General features: G+C 35.2%; 1 protein-coding gene across 1 annotated transcript; it reads right to left on the bottom strand.

The window, feature by feature from the left end:
* Positions 1 to 22,382: 22,382 nt before the first annotated feature.
* LOC129235182 (innexin inx1-like) lies at positions 22,383 to 23,779 on the bottom strand. The gene has a single exon (XM_054868876.1). The coding sequence runs from the start codon at positions 23,777 to 23,779 to the stop codon at positions 22,814 to 22,816; it is 966 nt and encodes a 321-aa protein (XP_054724851.1). The 3' UTR covers positions 22,383 to 22,813.
* Positions 23,780 to 25,605: the final 1,826 nt, after the last annotated feature.

Genomic DNA, 25,605 nt, shown 5'->3' with positions numbered 1-25,605 from the left:
GAAAACCACTTGTGTCCGGAAAGAGTGTCCAAGGTGTCGTCTATCCGTGGAAGAGGGTAACTGTCTTTCTTGGTGATTTCATTCAGCCGTCGGTAATCGACACAAAATCTGGTGGAGCCATCTTTCTTTCGGACTAAGACGATGGGAGAAGCCCAAGGACTGGATGAGGGTTCAATGACATCATTATCCTTCATCTCTTTCAGGAGGGTCTCAACTTCTTCCTTCTTGGCGAATGGTAGTCGTCTTGGATGCTGCTTAATAGGGGGGTGTTCTCCAGTGTAAATCCTATGCTGCGTTAAATTCGTACGGCCGACATCCTCCGATGCTGATGAAAACAGATGCTTGAAGTCATCCACCAATTGTTCCGCAGCAGTTCTTTGATCTTTCGATAATGCCGCACTCCCAATTAACTTCGATGTCAAGGACTCGGAAGACACAGTCTCGGGGGAATTGATTCTTCTAATGATGCAGTTTACTGGAGTACAAGTTGCTAACACTTCACCTTTCCGGATATTCCTTGGCCTTTCACTCACGTTGGCGACTCTTACAGGAATTACATCCTTAGAAAGGTCCACAAGCGTAGATGCTACCAGCACTCCTTTTGGGTTATTGCTTAAGTTGGGGGATTCAATGAGTCCAAATCGAAAACTATTGCTTTCTTCAATGGAGCCGGGTATTAATGATTCTGACCTTGAGGGAATTGACAAATCTGTTTGGGCAATTATTTGGTGAGCGGATTTTAAATCACTTTCTGCGGGAAAGACTGCTATGTCTTCTCTCGTCGAGTGCAGCTCGTTAGTCTTGAAGTCGAGGTTGAAGTCATGCTTCTTTAAAAAGTCCAATCCGAGAATGAAGGGGTCTGTGATAGCAGCAACGAATGCCGTATGATGGTAAGTGGCATTTCCAAACACAATTTCTAAGTTTACTTTACCTTCAATCTCGATCTTGTCACCTGTCACAGTTTGGAGGGTAACACAGGGCGGCGTCCATAGAAGGTTGAGTCCAAATTGACGAGCCACATCTGTTCTAATGATTGTAACATTGGCTCCAGTGTCAATAATCAGTTCGCAGGGAAACCCGTTCACGTATGCGTAAACAAACAGTCCATTACTGCCGCCACTCGTCGATGAAATCTGGAAAACTTTAAGATGGGGCTCATTCCAATTTGGCGACCTCCGCCCCGCGAGATTGCCATGGCTTAGTTTTCCTGGACCTGCGAGGAAGAGGTGCTCTTCCCTCTGGTTTCTTGGCGAGCTTCACAGTTTCTTCGTAAGTGACCCTCGCCGCCACATTTCCAGCACTTAAGTGATTGTCCATTTTGGAACTTGGGAGCCGAAGTCCTTTTGAGGATTCCTGCAATTTCTTTTATTTGTTTTTCCAGTTCAGCAAAGCGTGACGAAACCGGATCAGGCTCATCAGTTTTCACGCCGCGGATTGAATGACGATCCTTGCGGGTTGCTTGCTGGGCGACCTCCAACTTCATCGCATACACAACAGCAGAGTTCAGGTCTTTGACATCCGCCATCCGTAGAGCTTTCTGGATTTCCGGATCTCGAATCCCGTCGATGTAGTAGTTGAGTGCCAGGTTGTCCCGAACATCCGCAGGACAGTCGCAAAAAGCAAGATGAGACAGTCTCTCGACGTCCGCCGCAAGCTCTTGCAGGGTTTCCCCGGTTTTCTGGAAACGGGACTTCAACTGGAGTCGGCTGAAATCTTTCTGGCACTTCTCACCGAAGCGAAGCTCCAACGCAGATGTGAGGGAGGCGAAATCCAGGCGCTGGCTGTCCGAAAGGGTCTGAAGAATGTCCGCTGCGTCACCTCTCAGGGATGCTGCAAGATGGCAGGCCTTGGTAGCAGAGTCCCATCCGTTCGCTTCCGCCACTATCATGAATTGGGTCTTGTACACCTGCCACGAACTTTTCCCATCAAATGTGGCCAGTTTAATGGACGGTCTAGCAACAGATGTGGGAGCGCAAAACTGTACAGAGCTGCTTTCCGCAGTCGCCAATCTCCTTTCCATGTCTTTAATTATTTCTTCCTTAAATGAGGTAAATTTCTTGTCTTCTTCTTCCAACTTATTTTCCACATTGGCAATACGCTCTTCCACAGTATCAAATTTTTCTTCCAGAGCATCGACTTTATCTGCCATGGCGGTTAGTTGATTCTCCATCATGGTTTTCATCGACGTTAAATACGTATTGCAGACATCTGCTCGGAAATGGACCCAATGTAACTTATACACAAAAATTGAAAAGAAAGCCTCAACCAAAGGAAAGGAAATTACTGAAGAGAACACTTGCGAAAAGTATCCCCCCCCCCCCTCCAATAGCTGGTTGTTACCTAAAATTACCAGTCTGGCCTTGAAGCGAATTATTTCGTTCTGCTCATCTGTTCTGTTGCGTTTTGCCAATCTTCCCTTTCTGGCATTCTCAAACTTTGTTTCAAATTCGAAGGAATTACATCTTCGGAAATGTTAGTTTCTAGTTTACTTGAATTATCCCCCCTATCTTCATCAGAATCTGAAACTTTTCTTGAATTATCATCAGAAATGAAATCAAAATATTTTGGGTCATATTCAATGTTATTTTCAGAACAATTAACCTCGGTTTCACGATTCGGACTTTAGAATCGTCGTGTCAATATATGCTTTGCCTTGGTATTTCTTCAACCAATTTAATTCTCACAACATGCTATTTCATGATTTTCAGGATATTCTTCTTCTACTTCAGATTTACTCAGAAGTGAAATAAAACGGTATACCTCTGTTTCCCGTTCCTATTTTTTTCCCGCCCAGAATTTATTTTCATCGAATTTAACATTCAGCATTTCTGTCACTTCACTATTTTCGGGATCCTAAATTCTATAACCTTTCATATAAAACGCATATCCTACCATGACTCCCTGTTTAGCTTTCATATCCAATTTGCTTATTTTCTGTTTTAGAAGTGCAATGTACGAAATACAGCCAAAAAACACGGGAGTGTTTAATAGATGGCTTTCTTCCCTCAAATAGTTTAAAAAAGGTTTTGGTTCTTCCTTTTAAAACCGCTCTAGTCCGTAAGTAGTGGAAGTACATAGCTGATTCGGCTCAAAACTGCTGAGGCAAACCCGATTCATTTAAAAGTGTTCTAATTCCATTCATTAATGTTTAGTTATAATGTTCTATGACGCTACCTTGTTAAATGGAGGATTTGTTGGTTTTTTCGATTCTTATGCTTTAGTCGCTAATTTAAATTTCAAACCGGGTGTTCAGCAGTTTCTTTTTGAAATCGAATTTTTCCCGTAATTTTCTCTGTTCTCTTTTGAAACCTGACAAAGTATTCGAAATTCTCACTTTTTTGAAAAATCGTCTATTATTGTGAAAATAATCCCCCCCCCCCCTAAAGAACTCAACTGCTAAGGAACCCATCGCATTTAAATGCAAAAGATCTTATCCGGCTTTGGCTTGAATCTCCGTTACAGGTTTAAACGAAATTCTGCAATTTTTCTTTTTACGGGGATAACAATCTGACATATTTTACTTTTAAACGCATTGATACCAAACTTTAAGACTCAAAGGGTTCTTAAAGTTAAAACATAAGGAAACTGACGATTTCAAGGTTAAAAGAGTTTCAAATTCTACTGTTGTTCTAGGTATCTACTTTTCTAAATGAGCATGTCCTTCAAGGCGAAGAAAATATGACAAATCTCAATTTGTCGAACGGAACTTACATATTTGCCGATTAATAAAATACTGGTGCATGCACAAATTAAGTACGCACAATTAAGTACAATATCTAATGAAATTTGGACATTCGAGAATTCAAAAATTTGAATCGTTACAATTATGTCCCCAAATTTTCCGAATCGGCAGACAAAGTGTTCCCAATATGGCAGTTTTGGGGAGGTCATAGTGACTTCCCGTGACCTCCCATCCAGTGCCATTGAATATGGTTTCTAAAATTATTTTTAAGTTCAAAAGTTTCAATGCTATTAGTGCATTTTTCCAGAAGTAAAACTTTGATTTCTTACTGACCCAAATATAAAACTTTTAAAACACAAGGGTTTCGTGTTTGTATCTAAAGATGCTTATTTTTATTTATTTTTTTATTTTTTTGGAGTGCTTCATTGATGATTTTTTTTAATTATAATTATTTTAGTTTTGTTAGGTAAGTATGAAAGCTGGCTCCAGAGTTCAGAGAATTTTGAGTCTTTCAGAGTGGCAAATTCTTCAACAAAAATATCATTAAACTTGATACTGTTTGCATGTCTCTCGGTCACGTTGTTATTTTATTTGTTTACATTGCTATAACGTAAAGTTTATCAATAAAATGGTTAAATGCAAACTGTTAAAGAATTTAAAACTGAACATAAGAAAGAAAAATAAACAGAAGGAAGAAGTCAATCGCGATTCGCTAAAAATTTACTAGAAGACATAAGAATTTAAATTTTAAGTATTCACATGCTATATAACACAAAATATTATCGTAAACAAAATCTAATGTTCTAATAACTTTAAAAACGATAAAGAAAGGAACTGATTTATTTTTAAATCAAATTTGAGTTTCAGAAAATGTTTAAAAACTATCATACGGGCAGTAAAATATTCAGAATCACAACAACTACTCGGATTTTTGCTATAAAGCAATCGCTACAACTTAGCAACTAAAAGAAATTGCAAAGTCAACGTCAACGAATATTGGAATACGAATTATGATTTCAAAATAAATACTGTTATTTTACATACATTATCGATGATAAAAAAAAACTACATTTTGAGAAAAGGGAATGAATAATATTACTAGCACTTACCTTTAACTTGGATTACAGCTGAGCAGTCCTGTCTCAGCACACCCGAAAAATAACTAACATGGCTGTCGATACTTTGAATTCATTAGTTTCTCTTCCCGTATGAAAAGAAACACCTTTTGCGCATCGTTTTGCGCAATCTAAAACAGTTTTACAGTTTTTTTCTGTTATTTAGAAGAGCAGTATTAAACTGTAGGAAAAAGTAGTATATTACTGTAAAAACAACAATTATTTTTTGCAGTGTAGCATTATCTGCCAGCAGCTGTTGTGCCAAGTAATTTACTGATCTGATTCATCAAATATTGATAAACAGTAGGGTACTTAGTAGAGATGTACCAAGTAGCACTTTGGCCGAGTACTCGCCCTTTCACTACTCCGAGTACCAGTTATGTTTTAAGAACCACCAACACACACACACACGATGACTTTTGAACTCATTGGAATAGCAGTATAGATTTCCTCATAACACCATATAATTGTTTTTAAAACAAAATTCCAGAGAAAATTTGAGTATGCATTGTTCAAAAGATCTTGTTTGTGTCAAAAATTTTACAAAAAAAGTTATTTTTAAAATTAAACAAATAAATAAAAGGTTTGATTAATTAAGTTGGAATTAAAACATTATATTGATCTATTAAAGCTCTAGTCCGCCTAACATAAATAATTTTTAAAAGCAAAAAAAAAAAAAAAACATTAAAAGCACAAATGTGCAGGAACACTGTAGAAAAATGTTTCTGCATTACAAGGAACCTCTTTCATAAGCTCACATTTTGTGCATTGAAAATGGCATTCCTTGTAACCCCAAAACATGTGTTTGCAGCATTCCTGCACATTTGTGCCTTCAACGTTATTTTATTTCAGGGTTCGTACTCGATTTCAGAAATAAAAATGAAGGAGTTTTGAAGGAGTACTTTTGGGCAATCCTTAAATGGAACAGCCCAATGGAATAACACTTTTTTACACACATTCGACTCCCTCCCCCCCCCCCCCTCGTTACACTTTACCTTTCTCCTCCTCTTGTCACAAGTCATATTCTTCATGAACATATTGTTATAACTGTGATGTCACTTTTTGTCACCCTCTCTTTTCCCCTTGTCATAATTTCATGAGTCCGTCTCCCCCTTAAGACATGACATCACATGTGGGTGACCCTTTTTACTACATCATAACTGCGATTTACTAAACTAAACAATTGTTTTTTTAACACAACCAATTAATACAGTACATCTGCTTATGTAATTTTAAATATTTAAAAATACCCAACCTGACACTTGCTGCTGTGGTGGAGGGAAAAACAATCATCATAAAACTTTAAAAAATAGCTAAGCATCATTTAAGCATGGTTAACTTCACTTATGAAATGTTTTAGTCATCTAATAACATTTTCACCTTCATCTTTTATGACTCAACTATAATCAATTTGTTAATCACATCTTTATGGAAAAAAAATACTACATAAAAATCACCCTTGTAATGAAGTTAGTTGTTGATTGAATTATTTTAATTTACTCTCATAGAGGAAGATTATGTAATCTTGAACTAAAAGCGAAGGAGTTTTGAAGGAGTTAAAACCAAAATGAAGGAGTTTGAAGGGCCCTTCAAAAAAATTTCCTTAATAAAGGAGGATTGGAGGAGTTCTGAAGGAGCGTACGAACCCTTATTTGCTTTTATTTTTTAAACAAAGGTATTTTTACATTTCTTATAATTTTTGTTTATAGCAAAAATCCATTTATAATGTAAAAATTTCATATTTTCTATGCTTACCTTTTTTGCCCAATTTTAATAAATAAGTTTTATTAACTTTGGGGACATTAAAATCAAGATTTACTCCATTGAAGCATAACAAACTTCATTGTCGTCAAAATTTAAACTTGACTTGTAAATTTGAATTGCAAATGATTGGAGTAAATTATATGCTTGCACTTTTTTATTATTTGTAAGATCCGTCTTGAACAATATTAAATTTTTTACAATTATTCGGTATTAGCCAAATATCTGATTAAAATTTGGCCAAGTACTAAGTACTCAGCAAATTCGCCGAGTACCGAGTAGTTCTCAAGTGCTTGGCACAGCTCTAGTACTTTTTAGTTGATATTAAGGCAAATGTTGAATATCAATACTGTCATGCTAATCGCAAAAATCATATGTGCAGCCGAGTTCAAAATGGGAAATTGCTGTTTAATGTTTTGTGCTTCCACGTATTTGATTCAGATGCAACTTTTTCAGAATTTTTTTAAAAATATTTCCCATTCACAAATAACCATAAAACATTGCATTTAGGTTAAAATAAGAAAGATTCACTCGGTGATCTTAACTCACTTTACATAAAAAGTGCAGATACGACATTTGTGCTTAGCACTTTGTGCTTAGCACGGCAGAATAATTATAACACATTCAACAAATAAATAGAAAAAAAATCTATTTTTATTCTTGACCTTGTTTTGAGAAAAATACCTAAATAGACTTTTATCTTAAAAATATGATGATAGCATGTACAGTTTTAAAACAAACATGCAATTCTACATTGCTTACAATCAAAATAGGTTGAAAGAGGAAATCGAGCTTCAAACTAAAGTCTCGAAGATTAATTTACTAAATTAGAGAAATTTGAACAAATATTCATTAGACAGGATTCAAAATAGAAAATAACACAGCGTTCAAACAAACTGTTTAAATTAAATTGTTTAATTTAAACATTTAAATGCATTTCAATCAACAATACATATGAAGATCATATTGAACTTTTAGGCATACAAATAAACATAAATATTACTGTGTTGACTGTTCAAAATAAGCTGGGGGATATTTCGATAATTGGGAATCTGGCGCGGTCGTATCATTTTTGGCGTAAATAATTTTATTTTGGTAACCCTGCTGATTTATAGTAACCCTATGTGAATAGGTGTTTCCAGTCTCTTTGTTTAGATTTATACCTCTCGCGCAGGCGCTGGAGCCAAAAATTGACGCCAATGAAGAAAGATCGCCAGATTCCCAATTATCGAAATCTTCCCATAAGCTGGTAAAAACTTGTTCATGTGCCTGTACCAAGACGTACAAGGAAAACAACATGTTGGATTGACAGTTCAAGGCATTTATTTATTTTATGACACTCTCTAACGCCAGAGATATACTAAAAGTAGAAATACTCACGACGGATCAGAAATAATTCGTTTACTCAATAAATAAAACTCTCATTTGGTTCTAGGGGAACTTTTATATAGCTCGCGTCCAAACAATAACAACACGATAGCTGGAAAGTGGAAGTTCTTGCTGAATGAGTCATCACATATTGCCACCAGCGATTCGCGGAAATTCTGAAAAATTGTGCGAAATTTTCCTGAGTCTTGCGATGTTGCCAAAAAGTGCAAAAAATCAATATTCATTCATAAGGTTCTTGTTTCGTTTTAAGAATGTGGGTGTTTTGTGAAAAGATTTTTTATTCTTGCGAACTTCGATGCTTAAAATTGAAGAAACGGGTTGATAAAATGAGCTGATAGTTGGCGTATGCATGTTTTTTATCTTTGGGATTGAGATGGTCAATACAACCCTCCCCCCCCTTTTTTTTTCTCATTTAAATTTTTTGGAGAGGGAAGCAGCAGTGCCAGTTCAAAGTGGGGCAAATACTTGATACTGCCGCCCTATTCCTTCAATATTTTTCATCAAAAGTTTTATTTATTTCAGAAAAGAGGATAATTATAAAAAAATAAGATAAAGTCAATTACCGAGAAATTCTTTAAGTGTGTACAACTTTTTCTTTAGAGCAAAATGGGTACTAAAAGTTACAAGCAAAGAGTTCTATAATAGGTTATAGAGTTCTATTATAGAACTCTTTGGTTACAAGTCTTGAAACACCAATTTAAAAATATATCTGGTTTCATCAGGCGGAGGTAGGGGGGCATCGGTGTGGAAGTCGCCCTGAAAAAATTCGGAATTGAAATTGTAGAAACACTTTAAGCCGTTTTTAGGGGGAACCAGAAACCGAGCAATCCCTGGTCCAGCACCCTTAGAGGTATTGATTTTGAGAGGGAACCTGGAGGACTTTATGACCACGACATATTTAACCAGCTTCAGGCCCGGCTCCAGGGGTAGGCGACCTAGGTGGCCGCCTAGGGCGGCAGATTTTAAAGGGAAAATTTCGAAGTTGAATTTTTTTTTTAAATATGAATATCTGTTTCAGCGCTATAAGATTCACAGCCTCAATGTTAAAAAAAAAAGAAGAATTTAAAGTGTGTACCAGTGCTTGGATATGCAAGACATATAGTTCGTAATTTAACTAGAAATTTAATTTTATTTTAGGGGCGGCAAATTGCGTGATTTAAAGATTTTTTAAAAATATTAATCTGTTTCAGTGCCATAAGATGCACTACTTTAATGCAAAAAACAGGGGCGTCACTCCAGGAAAGGGGGGGGCGGTCTGCCCCAGGTTTCACCCGTCTGGGGAGTGACACCCTAAGTAGAATTGCAAATTTAAAAAAAATATGAAGCTAAAATGCATTTTTAAGACTAAAAATTTTAAAACTTTCCGGGAGGTATACCCACGGAACCCCCACTTTTATCTGATTTCTGCACATTAGCCGATTTAAAATTTCGTTATAACACAAATGTAGTTGTTTTTGAATTGCATGAATTTCATGTTTACAATTTTTTTTTCTTTCGCGTCTGTAGGGGAGGGGAGGGGGTGACACCACGGATTGCCGCTCCGGTTGTCACCCATGCTAGGTATGCCACTAGCTGAAAACGATAATTTAAAGTGTGTATCAGTGCTTGGATATGCAAAATCCAGTTTGGAGTTTAACTAGAAACTCACTTTAATTTTAAGCACTTTACTATTATTTTATTTCATTAATATATTACTACTTTATATTATTAGTATTATTAGCACTATAATTCACTAGATCGGGGGGGGGAGGCACTTGCGGTAAAAACTAGCCGGCCCTGGCAACCTCAAGAATTTTCACTTCTTTTTACAAAAAAGGAAGTATTGTATTCGCGAAAAAAAAAGTTCACTCAAAAATCGACCTTAATTTCCATTTTATTCACCCCCGAATGAATGTTGAGTTTTTTTTTCGACTCGACCACACGTGGATAAGTGCCTAAGAACGTATAAATCACCGAAATATCCATTTTCACGATCCCCGAGTTAATTACAACGAGTTTTCTCGTGACGTCCGTATGTAAGTATATAGTGCGTATGTGCGTATGTACCTCACATAACTCAAAAACGGTATGTCTTAGAACGAGGAAATTTGGTACGAAGACTCCTAGTGGGGTCTAGTTGTGCACCTCCCCTTTTGGTTGCATTCGAGAGTCTCTAAAGGGGTCTTTTGCCTCTTTTTGGGAGGAAATCATTGTTAATTTCGATGTAAACTCAAGTGGTTTTTATAATTTGGCAGACATTTGGCAATATATCGCCAGTATTTTGGTCGCCAAGTTTCGTCGCCAACTTGGCGACAAATTTGGCGATTTCTTTTTTTAAACCTGGTTTCAATTTGGCCCTTGTTGGTGATATTTGGAGAGTCAACTATTGAATCACATTAAAAAAGCCAATAATGGGGAAATGACATAAATTGGAGTAAAAGGAAGTCATGTGATGCACACATCAGCTCGTTTATTTAATTGAAGTTCAAATTATTGGAGATGCATTATTTTTTTAAAAGTCACTTATTATCTTCTTGCTTAAAAATTTTCAATGTTTTGGACCAGTTTTACACTGATAATAATCACACGAATGACAATATAATTGATGACGTTTATTGACTAAGTATTTCTTCGTGTCTACCATCGATACATGTTGATAAGTTTAATGTCGAAAGGGTTAGACAAAGTACTTATTTCTGACCAAACACGTTTCTCGTGGAAAATTTGCAAGTCTACAGCTCAGAGGATTTTATCTGGATGAGTCTAGACAGGGAAATAGAAAATAGTAAGGAGATTTTGATGCACGTGTTTCGTTCATTTCGATGCGACCCTACTTCGAATTTCTGCCCTAAACTCAATTCATACGAAATATTAATCTGAAATTTGATTTTGAAATCATTGTAGAATTTCTAAACAGGACGAAATGGATGGAGCTCGCACCTCTGTAACGGCAAACTGGTATCACTGAAAAATAGTGTCTGCTCCCGTGTATAAACCGGATGTTCGCCTTTCCATCTCATCAGCGGACTTGCTTGGATGCTCGAAATACTCAGCAGCAGTGGCGTAGCTACACTTCCTGTTGTCCGGGGAGGTTCCCCAATTTGCCGCCCCTTTGATGAAAAATAGCTAATACATTAAAAAGTCAAAAGTATTTAAAGTAAAAATAAGAACTTAATTAAGAATGAAGGGAACCTATTTTTTTTCCTTCATATTTTTCTTGCAGAAGAAAAAAAAAAGAGTGCACTGCCCCACCGAAAAGTTCCAAAAGTTTATTCAAAATTCTCAATTTTAGTAATGCAGAAAAGAGGCTAGAGCTTCCTCTAGATTAATTTTGACCCAAAAAAAAAATCAGTTTTTTAGGCTTTTTTTGGTGCCGTTAGACGAGGGGGATTTTTCAGAAATTGAAGTGTTAAAAAAACAGTTGAGGATATCTTTGGATGCGTGAAGAGATTGTGGAAGGTTCGGGGGAGAAAATTTTTTTGATTAGACTGAGAAAAACACAAATGTGTATGTATGATGTATTTAGTGTTGCAAGGACTTCCCACTGGATTTTCTTGCTGAAATATTTTCCATTTTAAAATCAATTTTTCGCAGTCTTTGATGACGCTAAGGATAATAGGGAACTTTTGGGGAGCTATCTGAAAATTTTTCGTTGCCGAAGTTCAAAAATGCAATCGTAGGCTATCTTTGGTGGGCGTTTGGGAGTTTCTGAATGTTTCTAAAGATGTTGGAAAGTGAGATGGCTCTTCTGTCTCCCCTGCAAACGTTTTGCAAATGAAATCTTAAAAACGCGGTTTTAAGCGTTGTTTGACATACAACGTTATGAGTGAAATGGAGGTTTCCCACCCGAAATCTTTCTTGAAATTATTGTTCATTTTAATATCTTCATCATTGGGGGTGGGGGGGGGGGGAGAGAAAAGGTTTTGCGGACTTTCTTCAGAAATTTCTAAAAATGAAATTTTGAGCCAGCTTGTGCCATTAGGTGACTGCGTGGACATTTGGAGCCTCTCCCGTAGCATTTTTCTGAAGTTGAAGCTTCAAAAATCCATCTTTATGCGATTTTTGAAGATATTGGATGACATAGGGTTTTTTAAAGTTTGAAGTTGATGTCTTAAACACACATTTTACACTATCTTTAATCACGTTACAGGAAAGGTCAGGTCGGTCAGAATTCGACTGCTCTGAAGAATTTGTTGATATTGAAATTTTAAACAGAAATGTTTTGGGATTGAAGGCCTAAGACTGCATTTTTAGGCTGTTCGGTGACGTTAAGGGATGTGAAGGCTCGGTTGCTCTCCCCGAAAAATGTTACATTTATTGAGACTTTAACAACGCTATTTTAAGCTGTCTTCATTTTTATTATAGAGGAAGGGATCAGAATTCGCCGGCCTGAAAGCACATTTTAAAGCTATCTTTGGAAACGTTAAACTGCGAAGGGGCTGAGGGTAGAGGTTGAAAGATCCTTCCAAAATGCTATTTTAGGCTATGTTTGGTCAAGTTAAGAGAGAAGGGCTAGTAAGTGGTTCTCCTGAAGTTTTTCAAAATTGAAGTCTTGAAGCATTTGAAGCTTTGTGACAGTTGGAAGGAGTGTAAAGGAAGGGGCTTCGCTATGGAAATTTTCCTAAGTTTTAGAAACGCAACTTTAGGGTCTCTTTGGTTTCTTAAAAGGAGTTATGAATAGTTACTTTTGTATCCGTGCTTGAACGAACCACTTAATGTTGACAAATTCAAAAGTTGCCGCCCAGGTTACGAGGAATACTTTACTAAGATTCGGAACTGCTATATTACCAAATTTGGATGATTCTCTTCTTTACTGATAGAGGATGACAAGATACAGAAGCCCTGTACATTCGATCAACCATACTGTAATTTATGAGAAGTAAACAGGGGTGCAATGCCCACCTAGGGGATGTCATAGCGCAGACTGCGCCATTGAAACTTTTAGAGGAGGGGGGGTCTTTTGAGGGGTATTTTTCTTAATTTTAGGGGAGCTCTTGCTTTTGGGGGGTCTTTGCGATATTTAGGGGTGCACCCCTTGCTCTTAGGGGGCTATAGGTGTGCATCGAAAATCATTACTTTTGATTTAAATGTAAAAGGCTTTGCCTAGACATTTTATTGATTAAAAACTTTTCATTATAATAAATGACTAAATGTGAAAATCATTGCGTAAAGGAATATTGTTGATACAAAACAGTAATATTAACATTACATATTATTTGTGTTGTGAATAAGTGCTTTTAAGTTAACATAAAATTTATTCTGTCTTGATGAAAATTTTGTAATCAAGGATCAATCAAAGCAATTGTCGAAATAGATAGTGTTATCCTGAAGTTGAGCGGTAAATTGCCCGCCATTTGAGTCTTCTCTCCCCTTACACTTGTTGTCACTTTCCTTTAATTTTTTTTTCTAACAAGGTGGTTTCCAAGGAACTTTCTTAACATTAAGTGGTACATAAATCATATAACGAAAGACTATGAAATTTATTGCTTCTTCCTATGATAGTAAACCATTAGAGTGAAAAAAGAAAAAACCTTAGGTACTTTGATTTTACACTGCAGCTTCCCTCAGTATGCATATTCAGACGAAGGGAGAGAAAAAACAAAGAATAGTGCAGAGATGTCCATACGAAAAACATATGTTTTGTATTAGAGTAATTTTATTATCATAGTCGTACCAAAAGTTTACAATTCAAAGGCCTTTTTTTTCCTTTAGTAATAGATGAAAAGTCTGATTTCCTTATTGGAAAAATACATTGAATTTTTTGCATCAAAAGTGTGAAATTGCCACCCCCAAAAAGTGCCGCCCGGAGCGGACTTCCCCCTCCGCCCCTCCCTTACTACGCCACTACTCAGCAGGGGTGCCCATCCCCCGGAGTTCAATGGCGCAAATCTCCCCCCCCCCCCTCTCCAAAATTTTTTTTTTTCAATCCTCCTTTTCTTGTTCATTTTCAAGCTCTCTTTTTTATTTTATTTATTTTTTAATATGTTTTATTAATTAATTTTTTTTAAAGTTTTTTATTTATTTGTTCATTTATTTATTTTTAATTATTGTTATCATTCATTTTATTGCAGGGTTGGGTTTTGTACTGAACAAAACTGGTTTAGGACAGGACAGGTGGTTTTTATCGTCCAAAACTGTCTAAAACTGTCAGATGCTGTCTTAAACTGTCCAAAACTAAGCTAAAGCTAAAGCGGTGTAATCTAATCAATTCTTATTTGCTGCAATATTAGTAATACATCAATATATAGATATTAATGAGGTTTAGTTGATTAGTATTTGATAACATTTTTCTCTAAATCGTTCATTAAAAAAATTTTTACTGAAAAAAATTGCCAATAACTATTACATAAAAACTTTCTTATGTAACAGTTGGTAGAGCTGTGAAAGGAAATTCACAACACTACCAAGACAATTAATTTCAGTTCCATTTGTAACTCAAAGGAAATAAGTTTTACATCATGTTTTAACGGAAATTAGTTTTTAAATCATAGATTAAAGAACACGAAATTGATGATTAAAACTTACGTTATAAAACATTGCTATTCTTTTTTTAGTTCATATTTTTGATAAAATACATTCTGTAACTATAAATTTTTTAAATTTATTGCATTTAAGTCAATTATTTCACTATATTTTGAACTTTCTTTTGCACACATGCATAAATGTCCAAAAATTTGGGGTTTATGAAAAAAAAAAAACTCTTGCATTCAAATTGAAATTTTTAATGGAGAATTCAATTTCTACGTAACTAGATTAAAATCAGCTGCATAAATAAGTTACATAAAAAATTATACTTGAATGCTCACATTGAGTAAATATATTAAATAGTCAAAAAAATAATTTTGAGACATTTGTTCTGTTCTTGATATTTTCTCACAAAACATAGTTTCTCAAAAAGTAGTTTTAGACACTTTCGGACACAAGGATTTTGAACAGCACGGTAAATACCTTGCCAACCCTGCTTTCATTTGGATGCAGGCATAAACGCGGGGAATTTGGTTACTAATATCAAAAAAAAAAAAAAAAAACTAAATAAACCCATGAATACAAATTGAAATTTTAATCAAGAATTCAACTTTTACGTAACTGGATTCAAATCAGCTGCATAAATAAGTTGAATGTTCACAGAGGCGGCGAGTGGGACTTAAAAGTGCGTGGGCAAAATATTTTTAGGAAGTTGTAGGCTATTTTAGGCTATCTTGAGTGACTGTGGGGAGGGGGGGGGCCTTCTGATGTTCTTTCGTGTAAATGTTTTGGAATTGTAGTTTTAAAAACGCTCTTTTTGTAGAGTTTTGTCAACGTTTGGAGAACGGAAAGGAGTTTCCAGGTTTGTCTCCTTAACTTTTTTAAAAATAAACTCTAATTACTACTACTACTAATAATAAAAACGATGAAGTTTGGACTGTCTTTGGTAATATAAGGCTAAGGAGGCGGATCAGGGAAAAAGTCTTAAACTGATTCCTTAAAGGCGCAAATTCAAGCCATCTTTAGCAAACTTAGAGCAGGCGGTTTTTGGTTCACTCCCCGAAGTTTTGCAAAGCTTAAAATGTTTTTTAAACTTCTTTTAAATCGTTATTTCAGATTTCTCTTCTTCTGACTTAAGGAGGGACAAAAGGGTATGGAGGTTCTACTAGTATTTTTTTTTAACTGATTAAATCCTAAGAACTCATTTTTAAACTTTGGGGAGTTCAGAAAAAATATCCGGATTTCTTTTTCAAATTTGGAACTTTAAAAACGCAGTTTTGCCAATGACACACACACACACACACACATAAACTAAATAAATAAATGAAATAAAATGTAAACAGAATAAATTAAAATAAAATAAATAAATAAAATAAAAAAATCAATAAATAAATTTAAATAAATAAATAAAAAAATTAAAAAATTCCCACCAAAACTTTTGATGCCACAACTTGTACTATAATAACTCCCTGCGGGTACCCCTGATACTCCGAATTGGATGGAGGTTTGGAACCATTTAGTTAAATTGATAGAAATAAGAAAAATATCCTAAAGAATCAAAATGTATTAAAAATGAAAGGAATAATACATACGGAAGACAAACGCGTTTCAATGCTCTATATGTTTTTCCATCACACTGCGAAGGACGGGACAGCAAAATATTTGTTATGGTATCATTAAACTTTTGAGAGATAAGAGCCGGGATGCTGGGAATGAAACAAAGCAAGAGGATATCGCAGGTAGATAAATATATTGACAAGATAGTCGAAAATCCGTAGATAAACAAGTTAAGAGTAAAATACCTCTTATTTATGAGTACTTACATCTGTAACTGAATAAAACTTAAGCACTTAATACGCGATGAGGAGGTATTGTCATTGATAATATCATCACCTCAAAGCAAGAGTAAGATACCTAAACCCAGAAATAACACTAGGATATCTCACTGTTGCTCTGAAGAGACGATATATAAGTACAGAAATGAGTCACGTTGCCATTTAAGGAAATGAGAAACAAGTGATGTATTTGAGAATCAATGCAAAGTGATAAACTGAAATGAATTATTCCATTTGGATAGCTTCGTGATATGAGCTCGCTGTGCTCGGTCATCTGATAGTTTATCACTGTAATCTAGCCATATGTGGGTAGAACAATATATTCATATATCGTACGAAAGAAAATGACTTAAGCGGTACTCACCCCACATACAGACTGAAATCTGAACGTTTTTGAAATTATAATATTTTTTTTGGATTGTGAGGAAATAAATATCTAATCAATATCATTGTAGGAGAATGTGGGGCAAACTGAAATAGCGGGGCAAAGTAAAATGGTGAAATATTTGCTCTGCTTTTAGAGCCAGCTATCTAGTAAATATTTCAACTATGCAGGGTGTTTCTGAACTCTTGGGCAAAACTTTAAAGGGGTTATAGTACATATCAGGACAAACAATATAAAGCCAAAAATAGGGGTCCCAAACGTTTTCCGGAGGAAATAGGCGCCATTAAAGTTTAGGGTCCAAATTTTCAAATGATCATAAAAAATTGGCCAATTCGTTTACGGTTTTCGCTAAAATTCTTCTTTTTGTCAGTATTTTCTTGAAAATAAATTTTGAGGATGTAGTTTAAAAATGCCGATAGAGGGCGCTTCAGAATTTCAAATAAAGAACAACTATTTTTTTACCGATATTTTTGAATCTGCTGTTGGGTCTAGAAGACCCGACAGACGTTGTTCTGTTCAAACTTTGTAAATTGAAAAGTTAAAAAATTTCAATGAACTATCAAGTGTTTGAAACGTTTTGTTGAAAAAAATAAGTAAAAAGAAAATGTTTTAAGCTGCTTAATGTCAGAATGCGTATGTTTATTACAACTTGATTTATCTAATGCCCACAGAGCAGCTGTTTCATTAATTATTTTTTCTCAATTACTTGATAGTTTGTTCCTTCAGCAGCCATACTCAAAGGATAAAAAACGTCCTCAGATATTTAGTGTAAAAACCTAACTACCCATCTAGAACAGACGGGAAATCCCGTTGCAACATCCCACATATGAAAAAGAATAAAACAATCGAAAGGATATCATTTAAAAAAATGATAAAGGTAAAAACAGTTCTCTGAATAAACGAAGCCCCCCCCCCCACCTCCCGATGTAAAATAAACACTACTAAAATGACTAAATACTTTAAAACGAAAAACAATTCTTTGCAATTTGAAAAATTTCCGCCAAACAGACAAAAAAACAATAAATTACATTAACAGTAGCTTCTAAATGTAAACAAATGATCACGCAACTCTATTGTTTATAGTCAAAGTCGCCAAGTCACCACGTTACTGTAATCCAGCCGATCAGTGAGCGAAGCCAACTCCGACCGATTAGCAGTGCGATCTTTTGAACGAAAACTTTTAAAACTTCATATACTGCCTAATTTGTTATTTAAACCAAAGATAAAGATCTTCCACTGCACTAATCTTTTGTGTACATAACTACTCTGTTGTAATTTATCTGGACAAAAATAAAATTTGTTTCGACTTTAAATTCCATCCTCTTTTCCTTTAATGATGTACTGATTAGTTAAATAATACTTAAAAAATTCTTGACATTGGTGCCAAAACTGAGATGGATTTCAGCCGAGAAACAAATGTTGCTAGGTACGGTACTTTCGGATCATTTGTTTAGGAAAACCTAAAGCACCGATTCGGTCACATGGTTCAACTACGACGACAGTTTAAAATATATCTCGGGACATAAAATCGCTGCTTTTAAGAATTAAAGGCTTCACTCTCTCAACGTTTTATCTGTTCTCAATTGACATATCATAGTCGGAAATTTCATTACAAAAGGCAGAGCTGGCTTTCTTGTTGTACTTTGGCAATGGGTTAAATATTATTTCAGTTCTCGCTCAACAATAGGTTAAAATAAATATTAATCATTTGGGAGATATAACCAATCCAATGTTTAAATTAATTAATTAGTTAACAAAAACGTTTCCGATTCGATCCATCGCGAATCGAAACCATGCTTGCCACAACTTACTTACACACAAAAAATTTGATCAAAATCGGTCCAGCCGTTTAAAAGCCTTATGGTGACAAACGTCCGCACAGAAGAATTTTATATATTAAGATTTTTGGATTGGGGGTGAGGAAATAAATATCTAATCAATATCATTGTAGGAGAATGTGGGGCAAACTGAAATAGCGGGGCAAAGTAAAATGGTGAAATATTTGCTCTGCTTTTTAGAGCCAGCTATCTAGTAAATATTTTAACTATGCAGTGTGTTTCTGAACTCTTGGGCAAAACTTTAAAGGGGGTTATAGTACATATCAGGACAAACAAGATAAAGCCAAAAATAGGGGTCCCAAACGTTTTCCGGAGGAAATAGGCGCCATTAAAGTTTAGGGTCCAAATTTTCAAATGATCATAAAAAATTGGCCAATTCGTTTACGGTTTTCGCTAAAATTCTTCTTTTTGTCAGTATTTTCTTGAAAATAAATTTTGAGGATGTAGTTTAAAAATGCCGATAGAGGGCGCTTCAGAATTTCAAATAAAGAACAACTATTTTTTTACCGATATTTTTGAATTTCATTAAACATTTTCTAATGCTTGGACTTAAATTTAAATTTTGAGCTGAAAATCTGAACTGTTGGGAGTGATTAAGTAGCCAAAACTGAAATGTCTTCAAAGGTTGAAGTACACTTTGTCACAAAAAAAAAAAATGTATTTTTCATGAATAAATTGAGCTGCAACCAACAAATTCGGCAGGAATGTAGTTTGGTAAGAGATGATTTTAATTTCGGATCCAGTATGGAAAGTGCAAGCGCGCTGTGCGCAATGCGCATACAAGAGGCGCAGATGGGTATGATATTAAGTGGGAGATCGTGTGTCAAAGGGCACTTCAAACTAAACTGTAGTGTTGTAAGGACGCTAATGTGACTAGGACGACCTTTTAGAGGGACGTACAGTAGGTCTCAGAAGCAGGTTGGTTGTACGGACGTATCAGCCGCCACCTCACCTCGGTTGGAGCGATTTAGTAGTAGCTTAGTGTAGGCGAAAATAAATGAATCACTCCAATGCGGTCAGTTAAGGTATTCTAGAGACAGAAATGTGTATTCCCAATATATAATATGCACACAACCAACGCACAATTATAATATGCTAACAGTACCCGCACAGCGATGCCCGTGCTAAAAATTTAATGGTCCGTTGAATAAAAAAAAAAAAAAAATTACGCCCCCTCCCCCTCTGATATGAAATGATCATTTTTCATTGTATGAAATGCGTACACACCTCTTCAAAAAAAAAAAAAAAAAAACCCTATCAAAGCTTCTTTGGAATTTAAAACTTTTCGTCAAATCATTAAATTAGATTTACAGTTGCTTTAAAACTCTATTTAGCGAGTGAAACGGTTTTTACTGCATTTTAAAATATTTCGACAAATAAACAAAAAAAGACATCAAATAATATCTTTCAAATGTAAAAATAATTCCGCAACTTTATTGTTTATCGCCAAACTCGCCCAGCAACCACGCTATCATAATCCATCGTCTAAAAAAAAAAAAAAAAAGAAAGAAAGAGACGCTTGTAACTTTTTTCCTTTGAAGATAGAAGCTAAGTTTTTCGACCATGAGTCGAGAGAGATCTAGAGTAAAAAATGTTGCTTTTTCCAATAGTGTCAAAAAGAAAATTGTGGGTTAACTCCTTCAGTTTTTATTGATAGATTTTATGAAGAAAGTAGTGCCTAAATTTCAGCTAAGCCTAAAAAAGTTCGAGCTAAAAACGCAAATTACTCCCGCCGTAATTAAGTTAGAGCATTGAAACAAATTGTTGGAAAATTTTACCCTTTTCAAAGATACATAATATTAATATGTGCAAGTAATTTTTCACTCCCATATTCGGGAATTTATGTGAAATGTGGGCCTAAATTGGAATAAAAAAAAGAACTGCTTATCGGATTTTTTTGAATTATAGCCTATGTCACTCAGTAAGAAAGCACCTTTCATATAGTGAAGGAATTTTTTAAATAGGTGCAGTGGTTCCGGAGATTACCTCGAACATATAAACACAAAAATCCGCCCTATCTCTTTATAATATTAGTACAGATATTGTTATATATTATAATTATATACATTGTTCTTTCTTTATGTACTGTAGTTTTCAGAATAAATTTTCATCTTGTTCATGTTGAAAAAAATAAGTCATCTTTACTATTTCACTTTGCTCTACTTAATTAAAGTCTCTGAAAATACATTCATTTCAAAAGTTAATTCTTTTCTTAAACATTAATAATGCTTTTGTTTTAGTGTTTCTTTGGGTTTCTTAACAAAAAAATATAAGTCACAAGAAATCGAAATCAGCAAAAGGGAAAAACAAGTAGAAACGATTAGAAACATAAAATGGAGCAATCTAAATGTAATAAATTGTAATAGTATGTTTGTATGGTGCAAAATCCCAATTTTTTATGGAAAAAAGGCAATTACTTTTAAATTACAAAGGTAAATCTAAAATGAAAGAAATTACTTTATTGTGTAAATTATACGAAATCAGTATTAACAGCGGATGTGGTGATAACGAAGTGGAAAAACAGTAAATTTTTTGACTTTGCAGAACGTTCCTATTTTAAACGTGGTACACTGAAAAAAAAAGTTCATAAAAAATAGTATTTACATCACGGTTATTGAATAGAAAATACACTCCGTAGGTAAAACATAAAGTATTCAAAATCTACCGTCATACACCTCTATACTTGTGTCCTCTATACTTGTGTGTGTAGTTTGATTTAGCATATAGGGTTAGCAGAAAAGAATATCTCGGTTTTAAAAGTTCATTTTTCATAAACTATTGCACTTAGCACTATAAATAATACATAAAAAGAAAGATAAACTGTCAAAGTTATTTTGAACCTACGTAGCTACTTCCAGGGCCTGATTACCGCACAGGCCAACTAGGCCTGGTCCTGGGGCCCCATCTTACTCAGGGGCCCCGATTTTTTAAAAACTTATGCATAGCATTAAAAAATCATGCATTTTTGTGAAAATAATGAAAGTTAATGATTTATTAATTGAAAACATACCTTTAAAATCTTGTTAAACATTAGTTTGCATTGACTTAAGGTGATAGAATAGAGAGAGGGGCCTCCAAAGCATTGTGGGCCTTGGGCCTCACATTTAGTTAGTCGGGCCCTGGCTACTTCAAGTGCACGTTCCGCAGTAGCGCAGCCAGAAATTCCTTCGGGAGGGGTTTTTTGCTCCCAATGTCTTTACACGTGCATTAACTACTGTATTAGGATTGGAAACAATATTAAAATAAGATCTCTGGGGGGTGTTTTTACCTCCCCCCTTGCTGCACCACTGACGTTCCGTAACGCTATATTGGCCGTGAAGGTGATGATGATTTACCTTTTATGCGTTAGCCAGCCATATCCCCGAACTTAACCTCAAGTGATTTTTTTATGGGATTTCGTCAAAGACAGTGCTTATACCACCATTGCCTACAACATTGCAAGAACTGAAAGATCGCATAGGTGTAGCAATACGAAAAATTGACAGTGAAACATTACAAAATGTATGTTAGATGTGTGTAGCTTTACGAAAGGCGCACACGTCAAACATTTGTGAGTGAAAACTTGGACAGTACTTGGCCAGTTTACCTTTATTTTCTTGTATCATTTATAGTGTTAAGTGTAGTAGTTTATAAATTTTTTAAACCTGGATATTCTTTTCTGCTAACCCTATACTACAAAACGCTTTAATATACATGCTAACCACTAACTGTATTAATTTGAAAAGAAGGAGCTTTCATTTTAAACAAAACTTTTTTTTTTCTTTTTATAAAGGAGAGTCAGAACCATAAACTGAAGGATCGAATCCAAACGATCAATAAAATGCTGATGATGAAACATATCTCAAAATACAGCAGCCCAAACGAAGCTGCTATTTCAGTTTGTGACCCCTCCGTTTCAAGTGTGATTCATTTCAACTGTGCATTGCTCAGAAAACAAAATCCCTCGAAAAAAGTTATTCTGCCCTTGGCAGGTTAACAGCAATATCTACAAGTTTTTCGATTGTCATATTTTCTCATTTTTGTTCTGTATCTTACTTCAGTTTTCAAGTATAAACATTCTTATTTATTGCCGCTGAAAATAAAGCATGAAAAGAACTTAAAATTTCAACTTTGTTTCGCTGGTAATTGGGGGAAATCAAAAACAGTTCTCCAAAAGTCTCGAAAATTCACTTCTGTAGATACTGCCCTTTACCTGCCAATGGCGTATTGCTCTTTATGTCAATATTCAGTACATAAAACTCGGTTTCAAACCGTTCCTGAAATTTTGAGGCGACACAGAACGTTTATGAAATTTCACACGAACGTTTATCATTTCATTGCTGGTTCAGTCACAATGGTGAAGTAGCAGATGGGCAGTTAATATCCTAGTGTCCATCGTCACAGAACGAAGATATTTGATCCTCTTCTTTGTGATCTTCAATCGATTTGCACTGTGAAATAACAGCGATCTTGTTAATCATTTGAGCGAAATCAACATCGGCCATTGCTTTATGCAACCTGGTCAGGAAAAACCAATCGCTATACGATAGGCGATAACAGAGGGATTTTAAGATGGATCGTTCCACTAGAGGAGCCGAGAATCGCATAGCACACGCTCTGAATGAAGGAATAAGTAGAGCGATTCGATAAATAAGAACCATACCACTAAGTATAGTAATGAATATATACCACGCAGGAAGAAACAAGAACATTATCATGTACATTTTGTTCAGTGGTAGAAGACAAACGATATTTTCCCTTTTAGACGAATAGATTTTGCATGTACCAACAGAAGGAAAATAGAAATCCCTGAAATCAGCCCAAGTCTTTATCTTCCCCAAATAAGAATATGGAACTCCAGTTACATCGAAGAACACCACCAACCATATCGTTTGAGCGAGGGAACATGCGTAGTTACAGGCTTCAAAAAAGATGTACATGACTGTATACAGCTTGTGTTTGCCTTCCGTGACTAAAATGTACTTTGCCAAGTAACATAGTTCCAGTCCGCGTCTTTCCTCCTTGTCAAAGAACTTTTCCACTCCAGAACTCAATCTACGAACATATCCTCCTTCGTAAGACCTCCACATGAAGTGCGGTAAGTAGCAGTTGAATGCTTGGACCAGAAGTACTAAGTTCACCCAAGGATAATAGCTGTAGTATCGCTCTTTTTTATAATCGCTTGTAAAAACATTACCCTCATAGCAGTGAGTTTCCACCATGTTCTTTTCGCCTCCAGAACAGGAAAACGAATTTCCAAGCACAAGTCTGCAAGTTATAATGAAGCTGAAAGTGATGAGCAATAAAACTGTCCATCGGTAATACAGGCTAAAAATAAAGTTATCAGCCATGGGAGATTTGTGGAGAACATAACAAAATTTGTTCGAAAACGCCATTTTGTGGTGACCAATCTTAATTATGCGGGCTGATGGAGTTCATTAGCTTCATCTCCACACGTTCAGCTCAATAGAAATAACAAAGTTGTTTGTTTATAATGAAAAAGAAAAAAAAAAGTACCTAAAAAGAAAATTACTTTTTTGCGGATGTCCTAGATTCGAGAGTGTGACTTTCTGATTACAGTTATCATCACAGGAAGTGGCGCGGAAGTAAAGGTGAACCAGAAGCATAAAGTGCTTAACTTGTTTTGAAAATGTTCTAAGAAGTTAAAATTTATCAAAATTGAGTTTATTCCATTTCTTTAAAATTATTAAAAAGAATATAAAGTTCTTCTTTAATCTCATACTCAGAGGCAAAATTTTGGAACAGAAGCAGTAAAATTTATCCCAATACTGTCTGTTATAGCTTTTCTTTTAAGAGATATTTTTTTGCAGTACAATTGTCAAAAAGGCCTAAATTTATTTTAAAAACATATTGCAGCCTCTTAATAGCATATTTGACGGACAGGTAAACACATTACATGACTTAAAATGAGAAAACAATAAGAGAAGCACAAAACTACAAATTTTATTGAACACACGTATTTTGAGGTCACAGGGAATCCCCGTAAAACAATACAGATCATTCTTTTTCACTTCTGGATACACGTACACGCTCTTTCCAAATTTTTGAATTGATAATACGCATTGCTTTCAACTAGTGATGTTCCGGATATCCGTATCCGTGTCCGCGGATATCCGAGTCAAAATAAAGATCTGTATCCGTATCCGCTACTTTTTTGGCGGATCTAAAACGGATCTTTTCTATTCTTAAAATTTTTAAATATTTGAATAAAAAACTCTTAAATTCCGTTTCAATTAGGTTTTATTCCCTATTTAAATTATAAGGCATCATTTCAGAAGTCAATTTGTACCCCCCCTCCTCCCGTTCCAAAAAGAAACAGGTAATAAGTTTTAAAAGTGTATATGTGTGTCTATTTGTGGCATTATTGCTCCTAAACAGGTGAACCGATTTTGATAGTTCTTTTTTCGTTCAAAAGGTGACTTGATCGAAAGTGTTCTTAGCTTAGTCTCGTTTTTGCAGAACTTGAATTACCGGAAATATTAATAAAAACCGACTTAACGTATTTCAGAATTATGATAGTAAAAACTTACCCGTACGTTAAAAATATTGGCCCCAAATTCAAAGAACTAAGTTTTCTGCGTTTGATATTTGTTTGGAACTTCCAAGTTATATACACTAAAAGCGATATCGTATTAAGGAAATTTTAAATGCAATTCAAAGCCTTTATACTCGTGATCGGTAGCTATTTCATAGTCGGATAAGGAGAAAAGCTCAATGATTTAAGATTTCTATCCGCTGTCAATTCATATTTGTTAACAGTGTGTGTTCTGACCCGCGAAATCCATCTCAATATCAGGTCGGCATGGTTTTTAATTTTTAGTTTTATATTAGTTTCTGTTATTGATTTGAGGTTTCTGTTATTCTTCATTTTGGTTTTTCTCGGCATTCTTCAAAAAAAAAGTGAGACTAAATTCTCTATTTACTGTTCGTAAAGGTGTTCCCAGCTCTGTTATTCTGTCTGTCGGAGTAAGTTGGGTGGAATGGGTCAGCGCTGCATTTATGCTGAAATAAAATGCGAAAAATATTTCTAGCCTGTCCAGTAGCAGCTTTGCGCTCTTGCTCCTGTATCCTACATATTCCGAGCAAGCTAGAAATAATTTATCACATTCTATTTAAGCATTAATGCAGCGTTGACCCGTTCCTTCCAACTCTCCCT

This window comes from Uloborus diversus, chromosome 2 (assembly GCF_026930045.1).
Source record: "Uloborus diversus isolate 005 chromosome 2, Udiv.v.3.1, whole genome shotgun sequence".
NCBI lineage: Eukaryota > Metazoa > Arthropoda > Arachnida > Araneae > Uloboridae > Uloborus > Uloborus diversus.
This window is presented reverse-complemented; position numbering and strand designations above follow the sequence as displayed.